We start from the raw sequence: 19,612 nt of genomic DNA, 5'->3' as shown, positions 1-19,612 counted from the left end.
AACTGCCCAAATAAGTGAAGTGTGCAGTGATTCTAAGTGCGACACCTTTCATCTGCATGTCATACTGACTCACAGTAGTGTTTCACTACCACAGCAGACTCCCTATGTGTGTTACTGCAAGGCACCAGTGTTCTACACCACTATAAAGGCTCTCTGCAGCCAGGAAATAGCTGTTTTTTAACGTGATTCGCCACAAATAAATTGGTATCAAGCCAAATTTTTCAGAAAAATTCAGCGAAGCGGCCAAATCGAATTTTTGTGAAATTTGCTCATCTCTAGTAATCAATATTGAAAGGGTCATGCCCATCTCAGACACTGATGACAGGAGGGTGCCCCTGAAGCGAAGGACAGTGCACTACATTTGCGAGTTTCAAAAATAGCCAAGCGAGAGTGCTTGGCTAATTTTGGAAGTCCATAGAGGTAAATAGAGAATGCATCGTGCATGCATGACAACCTCTCCATTCACTGCTAAGGGACTGCTAGAAATACTGAGGCAGTGCTTGGCTATTTTCAGAACTCCCACAGCAGTGAGGTGGCCGCGCTTGTGCAATGTGATCTCCTTTAATATAGGTCGTCCATGCTGCAGGTCCAAGCAGATCCCACAGGTGAAGTTGACTAAAGCCATACAATTCCATTCTTATTAACGCTTTCTTTGATTCTCGGTTTAAGGGGTGCAGATTTTAGATTAGATGGCCAATCCATCTTCAAAGTGTGGTGGGCACTGAAGCAATATAACCTTCTACAAAAAAAAAGATCCAAAGTCTAAAATCAGAGACACACTGTTCTAGTCCTAAATAATCTATGAATATCTGTTCTCTTTCTTTCAGAAGTTTGGCACTTGTCCTCAGCATGTAGGGATGGAGGGCCCTTTGTAGTGGCCTCACACTGCACAAACCTATGCAGCTCCTCACACCTTGGCTGTCAAGGCCAGACTCAAAGGCTGATGCAATCAGACTACACAGCTCCTTCCTCAGAAGGGGCAGGTCCAGCCCTATTCCTGCTGAGTATGGCAGAATAACTAAGCATAACTGCATATGTTAGTGTATTTTCAGCTGAACCCCTGGGAGAATTATTGGATGAATTATTTTTGCCCAATCCTTTTGCTCTCCTGGGAGATAAGCCACCGCCTGGCAGCGGCTTTCTTCTGTCTCTGCTTAAAAATACATTCACGCTCTGCAGAACTAAATGTGTACGGTATATGTATGGGGGAGTCAGGAGAGATAGCTGTTGGCTGAATGATCATCTGGTTGTCATCTATTAAAGGAATATGGACACCTTAAAACCTTTAGGAATATTTTAAAGAGCATTCCAAAATCCATAAATTACCAGCAACTGTATAAAAAAAATAGTTAAAAAAGTTCTTTTCCCCCCAAAAAAATACTGTTTGACTGTTTCTCACTTATTTATGTTTTGTAAAAGCAAGAAACAATGTCATTAAGAGCTCAAAATGGTGAATTTACCTGCCCGTGCTGCATTGTGGACATGAATGCTGTATCATTGTATTGCTATGTAATAGTCTGGAAAAGAATCTGACGATTGCGTGACCCTAGGGCCTCATGCACATGGCCGTTGTGCGGCCGTTCCGTGCATTGGGGACCGCAATTTGTGGTCCCTAATGCACGGGCAATGTCCATGCGGCGGCCGGGACCGATTGAGACCCATTCAACTAGAATGGGTCCATGATCCTAACGCAAAAAAATAGAACATGTTCTATTTTTTTGGCGGTGCAGAGGCACGGACAGAAACACCACGGAAGCACTCCGTAGTTCTGTGCCTCCGTTCCTCACCACAGCTCCGGATTGCGGACCCATTCAAATGAATAGGTCCACATCCGTGATGCAGGGAGCACCCGGCCGGTGCCCGCATATTGGGGACCTGCTGTTTGCTGGCCGAGCAACGGCCGTGTGCATGAGGCCTTAACAGTGAAAATATTATCTTCCAGCTTTCCCAAAAAGAAAAGAAAAGAAATTCAAAGCGACATGATATTCTAGTACTTTTACTATGGTAGAACGTCTTTGTATGGTTATGATCATACTGCTGTCAGTAAATATTTTTGATCTCCTGGAATTTATGTTGTATTGTCCCTTGATTATCATATAGAAGATAATAAGCTGAGCAACTTCTCTTTTCTCTATTGTTTCCTTAAAGGGGTTGTCCGGGTTCAGAACTGAACCCGGACATCCCTCCATTTTCACCCCGGCAGCCCACCTGACATGAGTATCGGAGCAGTTCATACTCCGATGCTAAATTGCGCAGGGCAAAGGCATTTTTTGGACATCCGGTGACGTACCGGGGCTCTCCATGGGGCTGCCAGGAATCCCGGTGATGTCACCGGCACTGATGGGCGGGATTTAGCTCTGCCCTAGCCAGTAAAACGCCCGCCCCTCAGAGCCGGTGACGTCACCGAACACACTGCCAGTGCCCTGCGCGATTTAGCGCAGGGCAAGGGAGCGCATCGGAGCATGAGATGCTCCCATGCTAACATCAGGGGGCTGCCTGGGTGAAAATAAGGGTATGTCAGGGTTCAGCTTCAGTAATCCAAGCCACAAAAATGTGGAACAAGAACATTAATGTTTCTATTAATTAGTCTGGTCCAAACTGATGTCTTAGACTAGAATAGAACTTTTCAAGTATTTAGACTGTGAACTGACTTTATTTCACATCTGTGTGGTTATAGGTAAATACTGAAAAACAGAGGGCAGATTAATTTATCCTGTCTAAAATGTAGACATTGTAAGCAATGAACATTTATCTAGACTGGCATTCCCATATGCCAATCTTGATCCCCTGGGCTCTGGAGTAAGATGCACCTAATTTATTAGGAGGCAGATGGCTCTTAATACATTAGATGCATCTCTGGCACTTCAAGCGCCAGAAACTCAAATCTACGCCAGCTGCTTGACCTATAATTTACATCAGTTTTTGGGGTAAATTATAGTAAATCCATTGTTCATGCTAGGCTCCACCCCCCCCCCCCCCCACTAAGTCCCATTCCCTTTTCCTGCCATTTCTGAAAAGTGTCAAGAAGCTCAAAAAGTTGCAAATTATGGCCCAACTATGGCATGTGCCATAGTTTGTGAATTTTTTATGCCCTAACAGTGGCATAAATCAATAAATGTCCCTCAGTCTAAAATTAACCAAATCTATCACAGGGTTCATGTTGTTGCATCTTGAGAAACGCCCTTGCACTAAACGAAATGCATTTTCCAGCTAAGCCATGCCTCTCATTAACCCCTTAATGACCAGCTGAAGAAACCTGGTCACTTTTTGTAATTTTGATGTGATGGTCTTACGCTGGGTTCAGACTTGAGCGTTCGCGATGGAGTGCTCTGTATGCGCGATTGTACCAGCGTTTGCAATCGCGCATACAGAGACAAGTGAACGCCCATTGTTGCGCGTTCCCGGAAGTCTATGTACGGCAAGACGCCCCAAAGAAGCTCCTGTACTTCTTGGGGCATCGGCGTTTTACAGCGCGATCGTACGCGCTGTAAAACGCTCAGGTGAGAACCATTCCCATAGGGAATCATTGGTTCTTGCCTGTTGAACGTTTTACAACGTGTAGGAACGCGCTGTAAAACGCTCAGGTCTGAACCCAGCCTAACAGTTGTAACTTTTTTTTATGTTTTGGACTACCAAAATATTTTTTTTACTTGACACACTGGGCTTTTTATTAACAGGGTTTTACAATTTTTCTCTCTTTTTAGTTTTATTTAGGGAAAACTGTGCAAAAATGTCAAGTAGCAATTATAAAAAAAACATAGCTTTTTGTCCTTTAAATATGCATACTGAGACCAAAATAAATTATTAAAATGATTTCCCTGTTTTGTGTTTCGTATTTTATTTTGATATATAAAATATATAGTTTTGCATAAATGGGTGGTAATGGCTATGATGTCAGGTGTAGTGGGTTGTTTGTATTTTATTTTCTATTTTATTTGTATTTTATTATATTTTTTTATTTTTTATTTTTTTATTTATTTTTGGGCACATATCACCTAAGAAGTCATTAAAACAACTCTGAGGGACATTTTTTTTTTCATTTTGCAACATTTCCATTGTAACTGGGGCATCCATAGGAGCTCCAGTAAAGGTTGCTATGACGCTGTGCGCTCCTGCAATGCCAGTCCGGTATCTCACGGACCGTGTTCCACAGACGACTGCATGAGGCTTAACAGGGAAAAATAGCCCCTGTGAGGGGCATTCCACACAGGCACAGCTGATCAGGGTCTGCTAAAACCCTGCAGTTCTCGTATCCCCGAGACACATAGCAGCTCTCTTCATTCAATGCATAGAACTCATTGAGCGCTATGCACCAATGAAAGGAGAGGACAGAAATGATAAAAATCCTCTTCTGTTTTCTCCTCGTGGTCCTCGGATATCAGTGACAGCCAGTCACCCGACCTGCTCCTGCTAAATTGCAGGAGCTTAATCCTGTGCCATATAAGTACATGCCATATGGCGCACCAAGCGGGGTTAATGGAGGTGCAGTGGAGTATTCTTTGCAAATTCATAAATAGGTGATGCGTCATTACGCATCAGAAATTCGCAAGATTTTAGTGCATGTTATAACAAAGATTTGTCATACTCACATTAGGAAATGTGGAGCAATGACTTCATGCGTAGTTTTGTAAAGAGTGGAAAGGTATACAATAGTGCTTTTTGTCAAACCCAGAACGTAGACATAACCTATTCATAAATCATAGTTGACTGTGCGTATTACAGGACTGGAATGTATAATATGATGAGTTAATAAAAAATTATTTACAATATCTCAAGGTTTAAATTAACATTTGATGGCATTTTTTGGGGATGGTCAAGTAATGTTACACAGTATTTAACATATTAGCATTTATTTCAATTAAACATAGTGCAGGCAAAGTTAGAGAGAAACTCCAATAAGGAAAAGACAAGTATCCTATTATAGTTAGTCATTGGGGTGGTCTTCTGACTCCCTTGTAAATATTTTAGGTGCTTTTCTTTGGCTGTAATTTTGATGACCTAGACAGGGCTGTCTTTAATATTGATTGGACCCTGGGCAAAAATTTACTTGGGCCCCCTGGATCCCGCCTTCCCACACCTTAGCAGGCATATCACGCCCTCCACCACAACAGACATACAAAAAATCCACATATCTGGTAGAGTACAGTGAATGACCAGCGGCTCAGGATCAGTGCTCTGGGCGGCTGGGCTCAGGCTGGAAGTGGGCACCACTCTGCAGGAAGGAGACCAGGGCTTGGCTCACCCTAGTGTTACAGTGCACCCCAGCACCCCACAGTATGCAGTATAGCACCCTATAGTATACAGCACCACACAGTATGCAGTATAGCACCCCACACTATACAGTACGCCACAGTATATAGTAGAGCAGTATAGCAGCCCACAGTATACAACACCCCACAGTATACAAAACCTCACAGTATACAACACCTCACTGTATACAGCACCCCAAACTATACACGATACAGCCCCCCACATTATACAGTACAGCAGTATAGCACTCCACACTATACCGCACCTACAGTATACAGACCCCCACAATATACAGTACAGCAGTATAGCACTCCACAATATACAGCCCCCCACACATTACAGGCCCCCCCCTACACTATACAGGCCCCCCCCCCCCACACTATACAGACCCCCACACAGTATACAGACCCCCACACAGTATACAGCCCACCACACAGTATACAGGCTCCCACACAGTATACAGGCCCCCACACTGTATACAGCCCACCACACAGTATACAGGCCCCCACACAGTATACAGGCCCCCACACTGTATACAGCCCACCACACAGTATACAGCCCACCACACAGTATACAGCCCACCACACAGTATACAGGCCCCCCACAGTATACAGCCCACCAAACAGTATACAGTCCCACACAATATACAGCCCCCCACAGTATACAGGCCCCCACACAATATACAGCATCTCACTATACAGTAGTTTACAGTATATTAACATAACAACCCTGTCACCTTTTTCTGATGTAATCTTCACACAAAAAAGCTCCACAGTTAACTTCTGCAACACTCCTGATAGGACCTGTGATGACCTCATAGCCATGTGACCAGTATGATGATGTCATTAAGGTCCTAGATCACAACGTTAAAGTACACAGACAGCTTGACACCCGGGGCAGTAGCTAGTAGGAGCAACTGGGGGGCCCAAGGCAACTGTATTCAGAATGCTATTATTTTACCTTGTAACCGTGTTATAAGGGGAAATAATACAATTTACACTACAACTAACCCAAACCTGAACTTCTCGGTACCACAGACTTTTTTTATCACGCGTGTGCAAAACGCATTGCACCCACGCAATAAAAACTGAACATCGGAACGCAATCACAGTCAAAACTGACTGCAATTGCGTTCCTACTCGCGCAGGTTTGCCGCAATTTTCCCGGGACACATCCGGACCTAATCCGGACACGCTCGTCTGCAAGGGGCCTAAGGGTAGGTCATCAATAATAAAGTTCCAGAGTACCCCTTTAGGAGGTGACAGTGCTATACTGCTTTATTTCTTTTGATTCCATCTTCCAGTAGGTAGAACAGAAAAGTGATAGACAACAGCACTTGCACAATGGGGATCTACAAACAGAAAATTGGCATCATTATCTACAGCTGGAGTCAGGAGTAAAAGCGAAGTACCAATTTGGGTTTTTAGTTTGGACGGGCTGTTTCGGGAAGACACTCGTAGGAAACAACAACATGATGCACCAAAACAAAGCTCTGCCATATAGATCTATAGAATAGATAAGTCTCTTCACGCTCTACTGAGTTATACAAGTTCCTGTGCATCCACCCAACAACCACAGTGTGGGCGGACTCTTGAGGTCACAACCTGTCTACATCAATGGCAGCTTCCCTGAAAAGGGGACTCAAAAGGTATAGTTTTCTAAGGGTACGGGCACATGGTCAGGGTTTCTGTTGCAGTTTTGGAAACCAAAATCAGGAGTGGATCATAAAAGTAGAGAAAGTATAATGGACAGATACGACTGAATGTGTGGCCATACCCTAACATGCCAACCAGGCAGTCAAAAGGGTCACATTGGTTTGCATCTAAGAAGCAGACAACTGAGTGGTCATTTCTGCACAGAAATCAGTGGAACATATAAAAATCTTAAAGGGGTCCAATACCTGGGACCCCCACCAATCAGCTGTTTGAGAAGGCAGAGGTGCTCGCAGTAGCGCCACATCATTCTCTAGCTTTTCCTAGGCCGAGTGACGACACATTCATCGGTCATGTGGCCTAGGAACAGCTCAGCCTTATTGAAGTGAATGGGGTTGAGCTGCCATAGCAGCGCTGTGGCGCTGTGCTTGGTGAGCTGTGAGAAGGCAGCGGTGCTCACAGGAGTGCAGGTGACTACTCAAACAGCTGATCGGCAGGGGTCCCGGATGTCGCACCCCCTCCTAATGAATGTATTGCCTAGTATGCAGAAGGTTATCTGGTCTCACACATGAATCCAGCACTCAGAGGCAAATAAAGCTTTTTACTTACTGATGGGTGTTGTATCTGGAGGATCTGGTGTGAAGTTCTCTGTGAAGTTGACATTGCACATATCTGCACTACAGCAACAGAAGCGATAAGTCCCATTTTGGACGTGTGATGGGTTGCTATTGACTATGCATTCTTCATGGTGACAGTCACGTGGATCACCTGTGTATGACCAGCAACCTAAAGGATTTGACAGTAAATTAAGATCCTGAGTAAACATATTGAATTTGATTCTCAGAGCCCTATTGGAGTAACTCTTAAAACATGTCATAGGTGCTACTTCTGGGAACAGCTCTTTACTTAATAGAGTTGCCCAGTAGTTAGCCTAGGGTCCACTGATATTGGAAGATCATTATGCAAATTTTGGGGGACAAACACTCCTATGAACACTCGTTCACAATAATAAATAGTAAATGTGTCACAATAACCTGACAAATGAGTAAAACAATTGCTTGTTGTGGGATGCACACATTTAACGAGCACATAACATCATTGCTTGTTGGCAGCTTATCATCCTGGATAAACGGGGATGTGCTGCTAACAAACAATGAAGCTCTATGGGATGAACAATCATAGTAACAATCATTCATCCCTACATAGAGGGGAGATTTCTAATGCAGATGAGTGAGTGGGCAATGACTGGGAACCAACAGTTCGTTCCCAATTATCATCCTTTGTATCTGCCCATGTAAATGGGTCCTGATTTTTTTTTTACAGGACTTAGGACCATTTTATACTTCCAAGGATTGGGACAATGATCGGAATAAACGTTTGCACAAATGTTCGTTCCAGAAAACTGGGCTGTTTTATGTTGCCATCAATCATTTGACAAACAGCAAGATGTTCATTGTCAGATGATTGCATCTCTCATTTGTGACCTCAAATCATTCCCTGTCAGCAGCATATTACCCTCTGTATATGGGAAGAGGTGCCAACGATACACAAAGTGAAAGTGGATGAAAAAAGTGGAATGTCACCCGTTTAGGCTACTTTCACACTAGCGTTCGTCGGTCCGCTCGTGAGCTCCGTTTGAAGGGGCTCACGAGCGGACCCGAACGCAGCCGTCCAGCTCTGATGCAGTCTGAATGGAGCGGATCCGCTCAGACTGCATCAGTCTGGCGGCGTTCAGCCTCCGCTCCGCTCGCCTCCGCACGGACAGGCGGACAGCTGAACGCTGCTTGCAGCGTTCGGGTGTCCGCCTGGCCGTGCGGAGGCATGTGGATCCGTGCGGATCCGTCCAGACTTACAATGTAAGTCAATGGGGACGGATCCGTTTGAAGATGCCACAATGTGGCTCAATCTTCAAGCGGATCCGTCCCCCATTGACTTTACATTGAAAGTCTGGACGGATCCGTCCGAGGCTATTTTCACACTTAGCTTTTTTTTTGCCATTTTAATGCAGACGGATCCGTTCTGAACGGAGCCTCCGTCTGCATTATTATGAGCGGATCCGTTCAGAACGGATCTGCCCGAACGCTAGTGTGAAAGTAGCCTTACTTTGCATTGGGCATTGTGAAAGGCACGTAACAGCAGCTGATGTGATTAAAAATAAAAATAGACAAAATTCACATGCTAGATCCCCCACTGTTCCAGCACTGAAGCTCCGGTGGTCCTAAAAGGTCTTTGTTTACTCCACCAATGACATGCCATTCATCCATTTGAAGTTAGCATGTAAGGCAATGGTCATGTAGATGTATATGATATCATCACTGCAGGGCGAGTAAACAAAAACCGTTGGGGCCCACCATATCATCCGCACTGGAACGGTGTGCTGTTTTAGGCTACTTTCACACTAGCGTTTGATCGGATCCGTTCTGAACGGATCCGATCATATTAATGCAGACGGAGGCTCCGTTCAGTACGGATCCGTCTGCATTAATAACTTAGAAAAAAATCTAAGTGTGAAAGCAGCCTGAGCGGATCCGTTCAGACTTTCAATGTAAAGTCAATGGGGGACGGATCCGCTTGAAGATTGAGCCACAGGGTGATCTTCAAGCGGATCCGTTCCCATTGACTTACATTGTAAGTCTGAACGGATCCGCTCGCCTCCGCACGGCCAGGCGGACACCCGAACGCTGCAAGCAGCGTTCAGCTGTCCGCCTGTCCGTGCGGAGGCGAGCGGAGCGGAGGCTGAACGCCGCCAGACTGATGCAGTCTGAGCGGATCCGCTCCATTCAGACTGCATCAGGGCTGGACGGAGGCGTTCGGGTCCGCTCGTGAGCTCCTTCAAACGGAGCTCACGAGCGGACCAGCGAACGCTAGTGTGAAAGGAGCCTAATGATGTGTTATAGTCTTTTTTTTTTAACTTTAGCAAATTAGCTGTCATCAATATCAGATCAGCGGGGGTCCGACACCCCCACCGATCAGCTGGTTGATAAGGCCGTGCCAGCGCAGCCTTCTTTTCATTGTTTACCGTCTCACCATTAACATCGCAGAGGTGAACAGGTGTAATTACAAGCAGTCCAATTCACTTCTATGGGATGACTCCTTCCTATTCAAGTGCATAGTAACGAGCCATCCCATTGAAGTAAATGGGATTGCTTGTAATTACACCTTCTCACCGCTCCAATGTCAACGGCAAGCAGGTAAACAATGAAGGGAAGGCAGCATTCGCACGGAGCGCGCCTTCTCTTCAACCAGCTGATCGGCGGGGGTGCCGGGTGTTGGACCTCGGCTGATCTGGTATTGATGACTGATCTGGTATCTTGAGGATAGGTCATCATTATAAAAATCCTGGGAAAACCCCTTTAATTATTTGATATTAGGCATTAACTAAGGGCAAATTGTTCGAAGGCCTCATGCACATGACCGATTAATTTCAATGCAAAAATTGCATAGAGCAAACCATGTGCTGTCCACATCCGTATGTCCGTTCTGCAACAAGGATAGGACATTTCTAGAAGAGTCTGCAAAAAAATGGTGGCATGCACACCACCGTGAACTATGTTTTGTGGATCTACGATTTGAAGACCGCAAAACAGATACGGTAGTGTGCATAATAAGGCCTATATAGGATCTGTGATACGACTGAGGTTGTTGCTTCCTCATTCTTTTTGCATGTGACATTCCTTTAAAGATTCTGGCCTTTTTAAAGAGAATGCCATTGATAATAACGCTATTAATAATAAAATATGTCATGTATGTCATGTAACTGCAGATGTGAATGATGCTTTATCCAGTATGTACAGTATGTAGTTGTAAATGAATACAGTCCATTTTACTTACCTTGTTTGACAAGATTGATTTCACCATCTCTTGTTTTTCCCCATAATCCAAAGCAGGTATTGCCCTTAGAACATTCCACTGTGCCATTCTCTGGGGAGATCTGGTTTTCACTGACCCCATGTTCCAAGTGGTTAGGATCTTTGTAGGCACATAAACGCTCTTCATTGTGAGCAGCTGCAAGAAAAGGGCCAGAGGACAGGTTAATTTCCCATTTTTATAATAAAATATAAGGTTGCCATATATTAACTGAAAATTAGGCCTTATGCACATGACTGTAAGTATTTTGTAGTCCACAAATCACTGATCCGCAAATACAGAAGCGGTCCTTGTGCCATCTGCATTTCTTTTGTGGCCCCATTGACTTCAGTGGGTTTGTGGTCTCTATTTTGCGGACGAGTATAGGATATGTTCTATCATTTGCAGAATGAATATACAGATGCGTCAATGGGTCTGCAAAAAAAAAAGCAGATTGCACACGGACCACTTCCGTATTTTATGGACCCGCGGTTAGGAGCCCGCAAAATGCTTATGAAAGTCCAGAAAATAAACACTATCCCATAGCTATGCATGTTTTTGCATACCTTTTTGTGTCAACCCAGTTAGGCATCACAGTTATTAAAACTTATGTCCTTTGAAAAACAAGTACTATATCAATAAATGTAAGAGAAGTTCCCTCTCATCTCTTGGACATGTTCGGTTTTCCAGAATTTACTTATTGATGACCTATCCCTAGGATCCCACTGCTTTTACTAGTTGGAGCACTGGAGCCAGGCACCGGAAGAAGGCACCGGAAATACACAGCTTGGTAGGCTGTTGAGTGGCCATGTCTGGTTACCGCCGCTAAATCCTATCTGATCTGATATTGATAACCTATCGTAAGGATAGGTCATCAGTAGGCAAGTCCTGCAAAAAAAAAAAACTTCTAACATGCATGCTAATTCTTTAGGTGAGAGCATAAGGTATTGGGAAGATTTTCCAGCAACCCAAGATTATATTGTCTGCAAATCTCTAATGTTTATGGACTATGTCACAGGGAGTATAAAATAGCCACTAGTAAAAAAGAGTTTGACTAATTTAATTATTTTTATATTTAGGAAAAAAGGTTCTTGATGCTGTAATGTAGTAACAGACGTAATACCTCAGCTATCCCCCATTACTTCCATTCTGATGCTTCCCAGATCCCTGGCAGGTCTCTTCTTCCATGTCCCTCTTGACACACAGGAAATCTGACAGCTCAGCTAATCATTGGCTGGGGCCAGTCCCCGCTTCAATAAGTGATGTTGGCAAGGGCAAGTCCTAGTTTCAACTCATGTTGGTTGTGGCGATACCCAGCTTCACCTGATGTTTCCCTGGGGTGAGTCCCAGCTTCACCTGAGGTTGGCTGGGGTGAGTCCCAGCTTCACCTGATGTTGGCTGGGGTGAGTCCCAGCTTCACCTGATGTTGGCTGGGGTGAGTCCCAGCTTCACCTGATGTTGGCTGGGGTGAGTCCCAGCTTCACCTTTACTGTGTTGAGAGTGACTAGGAAGTAGTGAGAGGCAGGGGACTGGGAAGTCTCAGAATGGAGGTAGCAGAGGATCGCAGAGGATGACTTATTTTATCTTACAAAATATGTTTCCTTTATATAAAAAAAATGATTTTATGGTTAGTTTGATGATTGTTTGAGAATTAGGTGATGCATGATGCGTGAGATTTTGAATCACACATTTTTGCAGGCAAAGATTTTGCAATGCTTGTTACGATATTCACCACTTATAAACTACCTATGAGTTTCTATGGACTCTAACTGACAGCAGATCGGAGTACAGGCAGATGGCTCATCAAGACAAAACGAAAGAGACAATTATATAAACTTCTAGGTCCAACAAGACACATGTATATATAAAATACTTTATACTTGATCCTTTAAATAAAGTGAGCCATAGTCAGACACTGTGCTGTGCACACTAAGGCTTCGTTCACGTCACTGTTCAGCCTTTCCGTTCTCCTGCTCCGTTTATGACCCCATAGACTATAATGGGGTCCATTATGTTTCCGCTCAGAAGATGATTTTGAAGAGAAGTCAAAAGTCCTGCATGCACAACTTTTGTCTCCGCTCCAAAATCATCTTCTGAGCGGAAACATAACGGACCCCATTATAGTCTATGGCAGTGATGGCACTCCAGCTGTGGTAAAACTACAACTCCCAAGATGCCCCCCTTGCTTGGCTACTCTCAGAACGCTATATAAATAAATAGAGCATGATGGGAGTTGTAGTTTCACCACAGCTGGAGTGCCAAGGTTAGCCATCACTGGTCTATGGGGTCCTTAGGCTCCGTTTGGCTCAGTTACGTGCCTTCTCCGTCCTTTTCGTTCTCCTACTCCTAAACAGAGCAGGAGAACGGAAAGGCAGAACGGTGATGTGAAGGAAGCCCAAGTCACCCGATTACATTTCACTCAGTGACAGATGTCTAAGCTGGAATACTCAGCTGTTCTTACTATGGCGAGTCACTACAGGAGAAGAGAATTCTGAAGCCTATGAAAATATGAGCTTTATTATTTAATAACATTTTAACACGAAATGAGTTATAGCAATTATTTAGTTAGCGGGAAAAATGCACATATATTAACAGGACCTTCTATTTCATGTGTGTTTTTTTATTATTTTTTTTTACTATGTTGGTGTCCTAATGGACAAGACATGTACTATGCACCACTTTCATCAACCTATCCCCACATTGTAACCAAATCACCAACCAGGATACAAATTTCTCTGGCTACTAGCTGAACTGGAAACTTGACTTTTCTGCCAAAATGGGTATAAATACCAAATATTTCCCAGTAAGGTCAAGCAGTAACCTTACATTTCTGCTGTAGATAAATAGACAAGATGTACTGTCCTGTACTCAACAAACAGAATAAGGCAGAAGTCCAAGTCAACAAAAGGCATTACCCTATATTTTAGAAAATGCTGTTTCTAGTAATACCAGTATGTGTACAAAGTGTTTTAAAAGGCACCTGTCACGGCCATGGTCATAGTCGTGACTCCTGAACCGCATGCGGTTGTCATGGGTTTTGTCTGTTGTCAATCACAGGTGAGGGCTGTGGTATTTGCCTCACCTGTGGTTGCCGCTGGCAACAGTATTTATGTGGCAGCATAGCAGCCTGAGCTGTATCCTTGCAGCTTGCTATGTTGTGCATGCGGTTGCACTTGGTTTGTGTGTGTATGTATGCACTTTGTATGTCTGGTGTGCACGAGGTCTTATGTTAGGTGTGCACTGTGACATTTCCCTTCACTGTGGCTGTCCGTGGCAACGTTTGGTTTTATGTACATGTGGTGGCAGTGTCTAGGCCTTCTGGCTGACTCCCAGGACATGGTTGCCACCCATGTTGTTGCCTGCGGTAACAGCTGCAGTGTGTTGTGCTTTTGGACACTTCCCCTTTAAGTGGTTTCCCTTCCCTGGTTAGTCTTGGTAGGGTTAATTCCCTCTCCTTGTGTGTCTGTGTGGGTGTGGCCACTTTGGGCTATAAAGCCTCTTTGGATATTAGTTGCTGAGGGGTTCTTCAGCCATGCTTTGCTGGAGACATCCTCCTGGTTATTCCATCTGCCAGTGGGGGCCACCCTTGTGGTCATAAACCTAAGAGTCACAGTTTGTTTATGACCACAGATGTCCTGGTTATTTGTGTGTTAGGTGTGCTGTGTCCTCTAGTTGTTCTGTGGACATTAGTTGTGCATGCATGGGTTCCAGTCAGCGTGGCTGTGACAGGTACGTGTGGAACTAGTTGTTCACCTGTCATTTCTGTATGTTGTATGAGTTTCCCCATTCCTTGTAGCTTGGCCAGTGAGACCCCTGTTCCTCCGTGTTCAGAAGGAACAGGCCGTCTTACCTTGACTCCTAGTTCAGGGACCGGTCGGAGGGTGAGTTAGGGATCCAAGGTTCCTGAGTATGGGCCCTCCTACCTTAAAGGTCGGCCCATGCAGCTAGGAGTTAGGGTCAGGTTAGGGACGCTTTAGAAGGTGACCTGCTCCCTAATCCTGTCGTCCTGGCCGAGCAGCCTAACATCTTCTGGCATCGCACGGCTGAGGGTTTTCCCCATCCCCAGCCGTGACAGCATCTGTCAGCAGATTTGTGCCTATGAAACTGGCTGTCCATGTGCATGACCATAAGCATGTGTGATTGGCAGCTGAAGGCATCTGGGTTGCGCCATGTTCATATGTGCTTGCATTGCTTAGAAAACACATGGTTTAATATATGCAAATGAGCCTCTAGGAGCACCGGGGGCTCTGCTCTCTCTGCATCTGCTGCGCTGTCGCTACTTTAATTGACAGGGCCAGACATGATGACGTTTACACTGCCAAAATGCAGAGGGCACGGCAGTTGCAAAGAAAGAGAGCAGAGGCTCTAGGTGTAATGGTAACACCTCCATTGCTCCTAGAGGCTCATATATTAAAACATATTTTTTCTCAGAAATGCGGACTCATATGAACATGGGACCAACACAGCTGCGTTCAGCTGCAAAGTGCACATGTAACAGGTCAGCCAGTGTCATAGGTACAAATCTGCTAACAGATGCCCTTTAGGGTCCCTTTACACAGTGCAACTGTATAGGCAATTGTGAGTGATTGATAGCTGTATTTACATGCAGCAATCACATCTGCTGTATGGGGATGAGCAGTTGATACTATGATCGTTTGTCCTTATATATATTGTGATTGTTTCTGGGTAGCAGATCCCTGTTTACACAGGACGATCTGCTTTTTAGAAATTAAGATGTTGATGTCTGCAACTAAGATGCTTTCTCCCAGTGAAAGAGCCTTTGCTCATTCATCAGATGAGTGGCAGCATCTTTTTTTTTAATTTTATAAATATTTAATTTTCTTCAGTAGTAATTGCAAAACATTTAAACAAAGCAAAAAAGAAGAACAAACAAAGAAAAACCTATACACATATAAAAAGGATGTTACTATGATTTTAACATCGTCACAAACAGTAACATTAAACCTAGCTCTGTAAACTCAAGCCTAATAGCGTTAATCCCAAATTCCCCCCCTTCCCTTAGCTGCTGTCGCTGATAGCCTGAACCCCATACTCCCCCCTCGTACCCATCCACATACTCCACCCAACAAACCAAAATAGTCAGTCCACCTCACTACTACAAAACAGAGGAATATCGAGAGCCCTGCCTTCTCCGCCTCTCAACCTCCTCATAAAGCTTAATTTGGGACATAATCCGTCTCCACTCCTCAAATGTGGGAGACATGGGGGAACCCCATATCTTAACTATCAGCACCTTTACAATCAGGCAGCCCTTCAACCAGCTTAATTGATGTACGGAAGGGTTAGGGTTTTTTGCTATATAGGAACCCAAAATCACGGAGATCATATCCGGTACACAAGATTGGGGGAAATCCCCCTGAAGTGCTGTAAATACCTGCTCCCAAAACCGCTTTATTACACTACATTCCCATAAAAGATGGATATATCCAGCATTGGGACTACGGCACTTTTGACAAAAGAATTCACAACCTCTGTTATTAGGCCTGCATTTGCGGTGTGTAGTATAACCTATGCAAAATTTTAAACGGAATCAATCTATAACTGGTTGCGGATACTACCTTTTTCGTATTTTGGAAAATCTGTGGCGAGGGCAGGGGGAAAGTTTTCAATTCCTGCTCCCATTTATGTATACTGGAGAGTGAAAAATGCATTTTCGAATAGATCTGTGCCATTTTAATCTTTTTCCCTAAGTGAAAAAAAACAATAATCAAAAAATGAATGTTGTTGAGTAATCATATATGTTTTATTAAGTGTAGCTTTGTATGCATGTTTTAAACATGCATACATAAATCGGTTTAAAAATGAGATATTTGTGAAATTAAAGTCCCCTAAGACTTTAAAACGATCTGCCACAAACAAATGTGCCACTCTAGTGATGATCTAGTGATGCCCTTACGTGTGTGATTAATTATTTTAAAAAATTCCGGTAAATTCTGATTCTCCCACAACGGGGTAAAATAAAAAACATGTGACACCTGCAGAGTAGTTTTCAATCTTTCCCAGACCCTCTGCAGAGTTCTCAAAATTAAACAACTATTGTCCAAAACTCCACACTGTGCTGTTTCTAAGTGCATAAAAATATTATCAAGGGACCTACCTGTTACCCTAGTTAAATATTGACCAAGTGCATTCTCTCTAAAATTACATCTTTGTAGCTGCACAGAATAAAAATACCCTTAAAAAAAAAGGTGATAGTCCCCCTTCTGACTCAAATACCTCTGCTTTATACGAACCCTCTTCCTCCCCCAAATTAGATAATTTATTAAAACTTCCAATCTATAAAAAAAGGCATCCTCTATCCAAATGGGGGAGGCACAGATCGGGTACAAGACCAGAGGTAGTATGATCATTTTTACTAATGCTAGTTGATCAGATTGCAATATTAACAATTTTTGCCAAGCTCTAATTTTCCCCTTTACTTTGTCTATAAACGGGGAAAGATTTAACTTGTAAAATCTACCTACAGGGACACCTATCTTTATCCCTAGATAATCCAGAGAGTCATCCAAAGACAACATCCGGACCCGGGAACCCCCTTCGGGGACTTTTCGATTTAGCGGGAGACGTGAGGACTTAGCCCAGTTAATTAAATAACCAGAAATAGACTAAACTCCTCTATCGCCTGCATAACATATGGAACAGCTTTCCAACCCTGATCCAAAAAGAGGATAATATCGTCTGCATAAACCCTAATTTTGTCACTCTCTCCCGCTACCCCGAAGCCCCGAATCTGACCATTTGAACGAATCCTACAAGCCAACGGTTCCATAAATAATGCATATAAAAGGGGAGAAAGGGGGCAACCCTGTCTCGTACCCCTTTTATTTGCATTATTTATGGAACCGTTGGCTTGTAGGATTCGTTTGAATGGTCAGATTCGGGGCTTCGGGGTAGCGGGATGGGCAGCATCTTTACACAGGGAAATTATCAAGAATGGTTCTCCCCCATACAGTGGAGGTGACTGCAGCATATAAATGGGGCTTTCACCTCCTCTGATGAGCAGGCAATGATCGGGAAGAGTCAGTTTCTTCATCATTATTGCCTGCTCCTCTGACATATGTAAATGTTCCATCAGAGTGAAAAACAACCTAGACAAGAGTTAAAAAGGTTCAGGATGGAAAGGAATGGTTTATAAGGCTATTTGTTACTGAGATAAGCTTTCATTTTCCTATATCTTCAAGGTGAAATATTCCCCTGTTATTAATATTTGAAAAGATGAAAACATTGTCTTTGCGAAATACTGGTTCCTATCAATAAGTGTTTCATGGAATATTCGATGCCATTAAAAATATCTTCCTAACTTGTCATTTACAGGAATTAAAAAAAATGAAAATAGCTCGCGGGAGGCCTAGCCATATCTCTCATATGCTCACCCATTACTAGAATATTTGTAGACATTTTAATAAACCAGTGTACTGTAGCATTAAAGTCCTGAACTATATCTATACTGTATATGTAAAATGAACAACTGAATCAAATATATTTATCTGTTTCTAGTTTATTGCTTTGTACAATTTTCATCAGTTTGCAGATAAAAATATAATATTTTATTATACCCTTTTTTCGTAGTTATTGTATTTAGGCTACTTTCACATTAGCTTTAGCATGCAGCGTTAGGCTACTTTCACACTTGCGTTCGTCGGTCCGCTCGTGAGCTCCGTTTGAAGGAGCTCACGAGCGGACCCGAACGCCTCCGTCCAGCCCTGATGCAGTCTGAATGGAGCAGATCTGCTCAGACTGCATCAGTCTGGCGGCGTTCAGCCTCCGCTCCGCTCGCCTCCGCACGGACAGGCGGACAGCTGAACGCTGCTTGCAGCGTTCAGCTGTCCGCCTGGCCGTGCGGAGGCGAGCGGATCCGTTCAGACTTACAATGTAAGTCAATGGGAACGGATCCGCTTGAAGATGACACCATATGGCTCAATCTTCAAGCGGATCCGTCCCCCATTGACTTTACATTGAAAGTCTGAACAGATCCGCTCAGGCATCTTGCGCACTTAGAAATTTTTCTAAGTTATTAATGCAGACGGATCCGTACTGAATGGAGCCTCCGTCTGCATTAATATTTTCGGATCCGTTCAGAACGGATCCGATCAAGCGCAAGTGTGAAAGTAGCCTTACCCTGCTGGAGCAGCCTGCCGGATCGGTACTAATGCTAGCCCATGTGTGCTGCTGGAAGTCTGCTCCGGCCGGTTGACTTTAATGGGGTGGGTGGGAGATGCAGTCGCAGCAGTGTCATTCTTAGAATGGACAAAAGTTTCATAATGACGCTAAAGGCGGAAAACCAGACTCCCAAAAACCAACACTCAGGAAAATATAAATGTATTGAAATACTGTAAGAATTAGGATGTACCTGAAATTGGTGTCATTTGAATATAAAATATGACTATTGGAATCATTTAACTATTGCAATTGCTTTCGATTTTTAGACTGTGTCCCAGAAAAGACTGGAAGCACCAAATTATAAATTGTATACTAAAAATGACATGCAAAGTGATGAGTGACAGCATATACATGTAACAAAATATTGCTTTCCAGTTGCCTTTATTAATTTTAATGTTGAACTGTGGTTCCTGTGTCTTGACAGGTTGCCGCACTCCAGGTTTCCCCAATATTTACACTGCAGACTACTGTGTAGTGACCTGTAAACCTTTGGCCTTCATGTTACCTGTGACCTAGATAAGAGTACAACTATTCCTGGAGAGATAATACTCAGTTTGCTCTACAAATGTCAATAGATGCATCTTGTTCTGTAGTAGTCAGACTGTCTGTAGATTTGTGGGCTGAATATTTTGCTCATAGGCACGTAAAGATATAACTTTTCAAGGGTCAGAAAGTCAATCTTT

At 43.7% G+C, this 19,612-nt stretch overlaps 1 protein-coding gene across 2 annotated transcripts in view; it reads right to left on the bottom strand.

Moving 5' to 3' along the window:
• Positions 1-19,612, bottom strand: part of BMPR2 (bone morphogenetic protein receptor type 2) — a 223,286-nt gene that overhangs the window by 141,815 nt on the left and 61,859 nt on the right. For both annotated transcript variants that reach the window (XM_044302643.1, XM_044302644.1), the window contains exons 2-3: positions 10,734-10,907; positions 7,512-7,688 (exon numbers count right to left, since the gene is read on the bottom strand). In XM_044302643.1, the coding sequence (XP_044158578.1) occupies positions 7,512-7,688; positions 10,734-10,907 (351 nt within the window). The remainder of the gene's footprint in view (positions 1-7,511; positions 7,689-10,733; positions 10,908-19,612) is intronic.

Source organism: Bufo gargarizans, chromosome 8 (assembly GCF_014858855.1).
Source record: "Bufo gargarizans isolate SCDJY-AF-19 chromosome 8, ASM1485885v1, whole genome shotgun sequence".
Taxonomy (NCBI): domain Eukaryota; kingdom Metazoa; phylum Chordata; class Amphibia; order Anura; family Bufonidae; genus Bufo; species Bufo gargarizans.
This window is presented reverse-complemented; position numbering and strand designations above follow the sequence as displayed.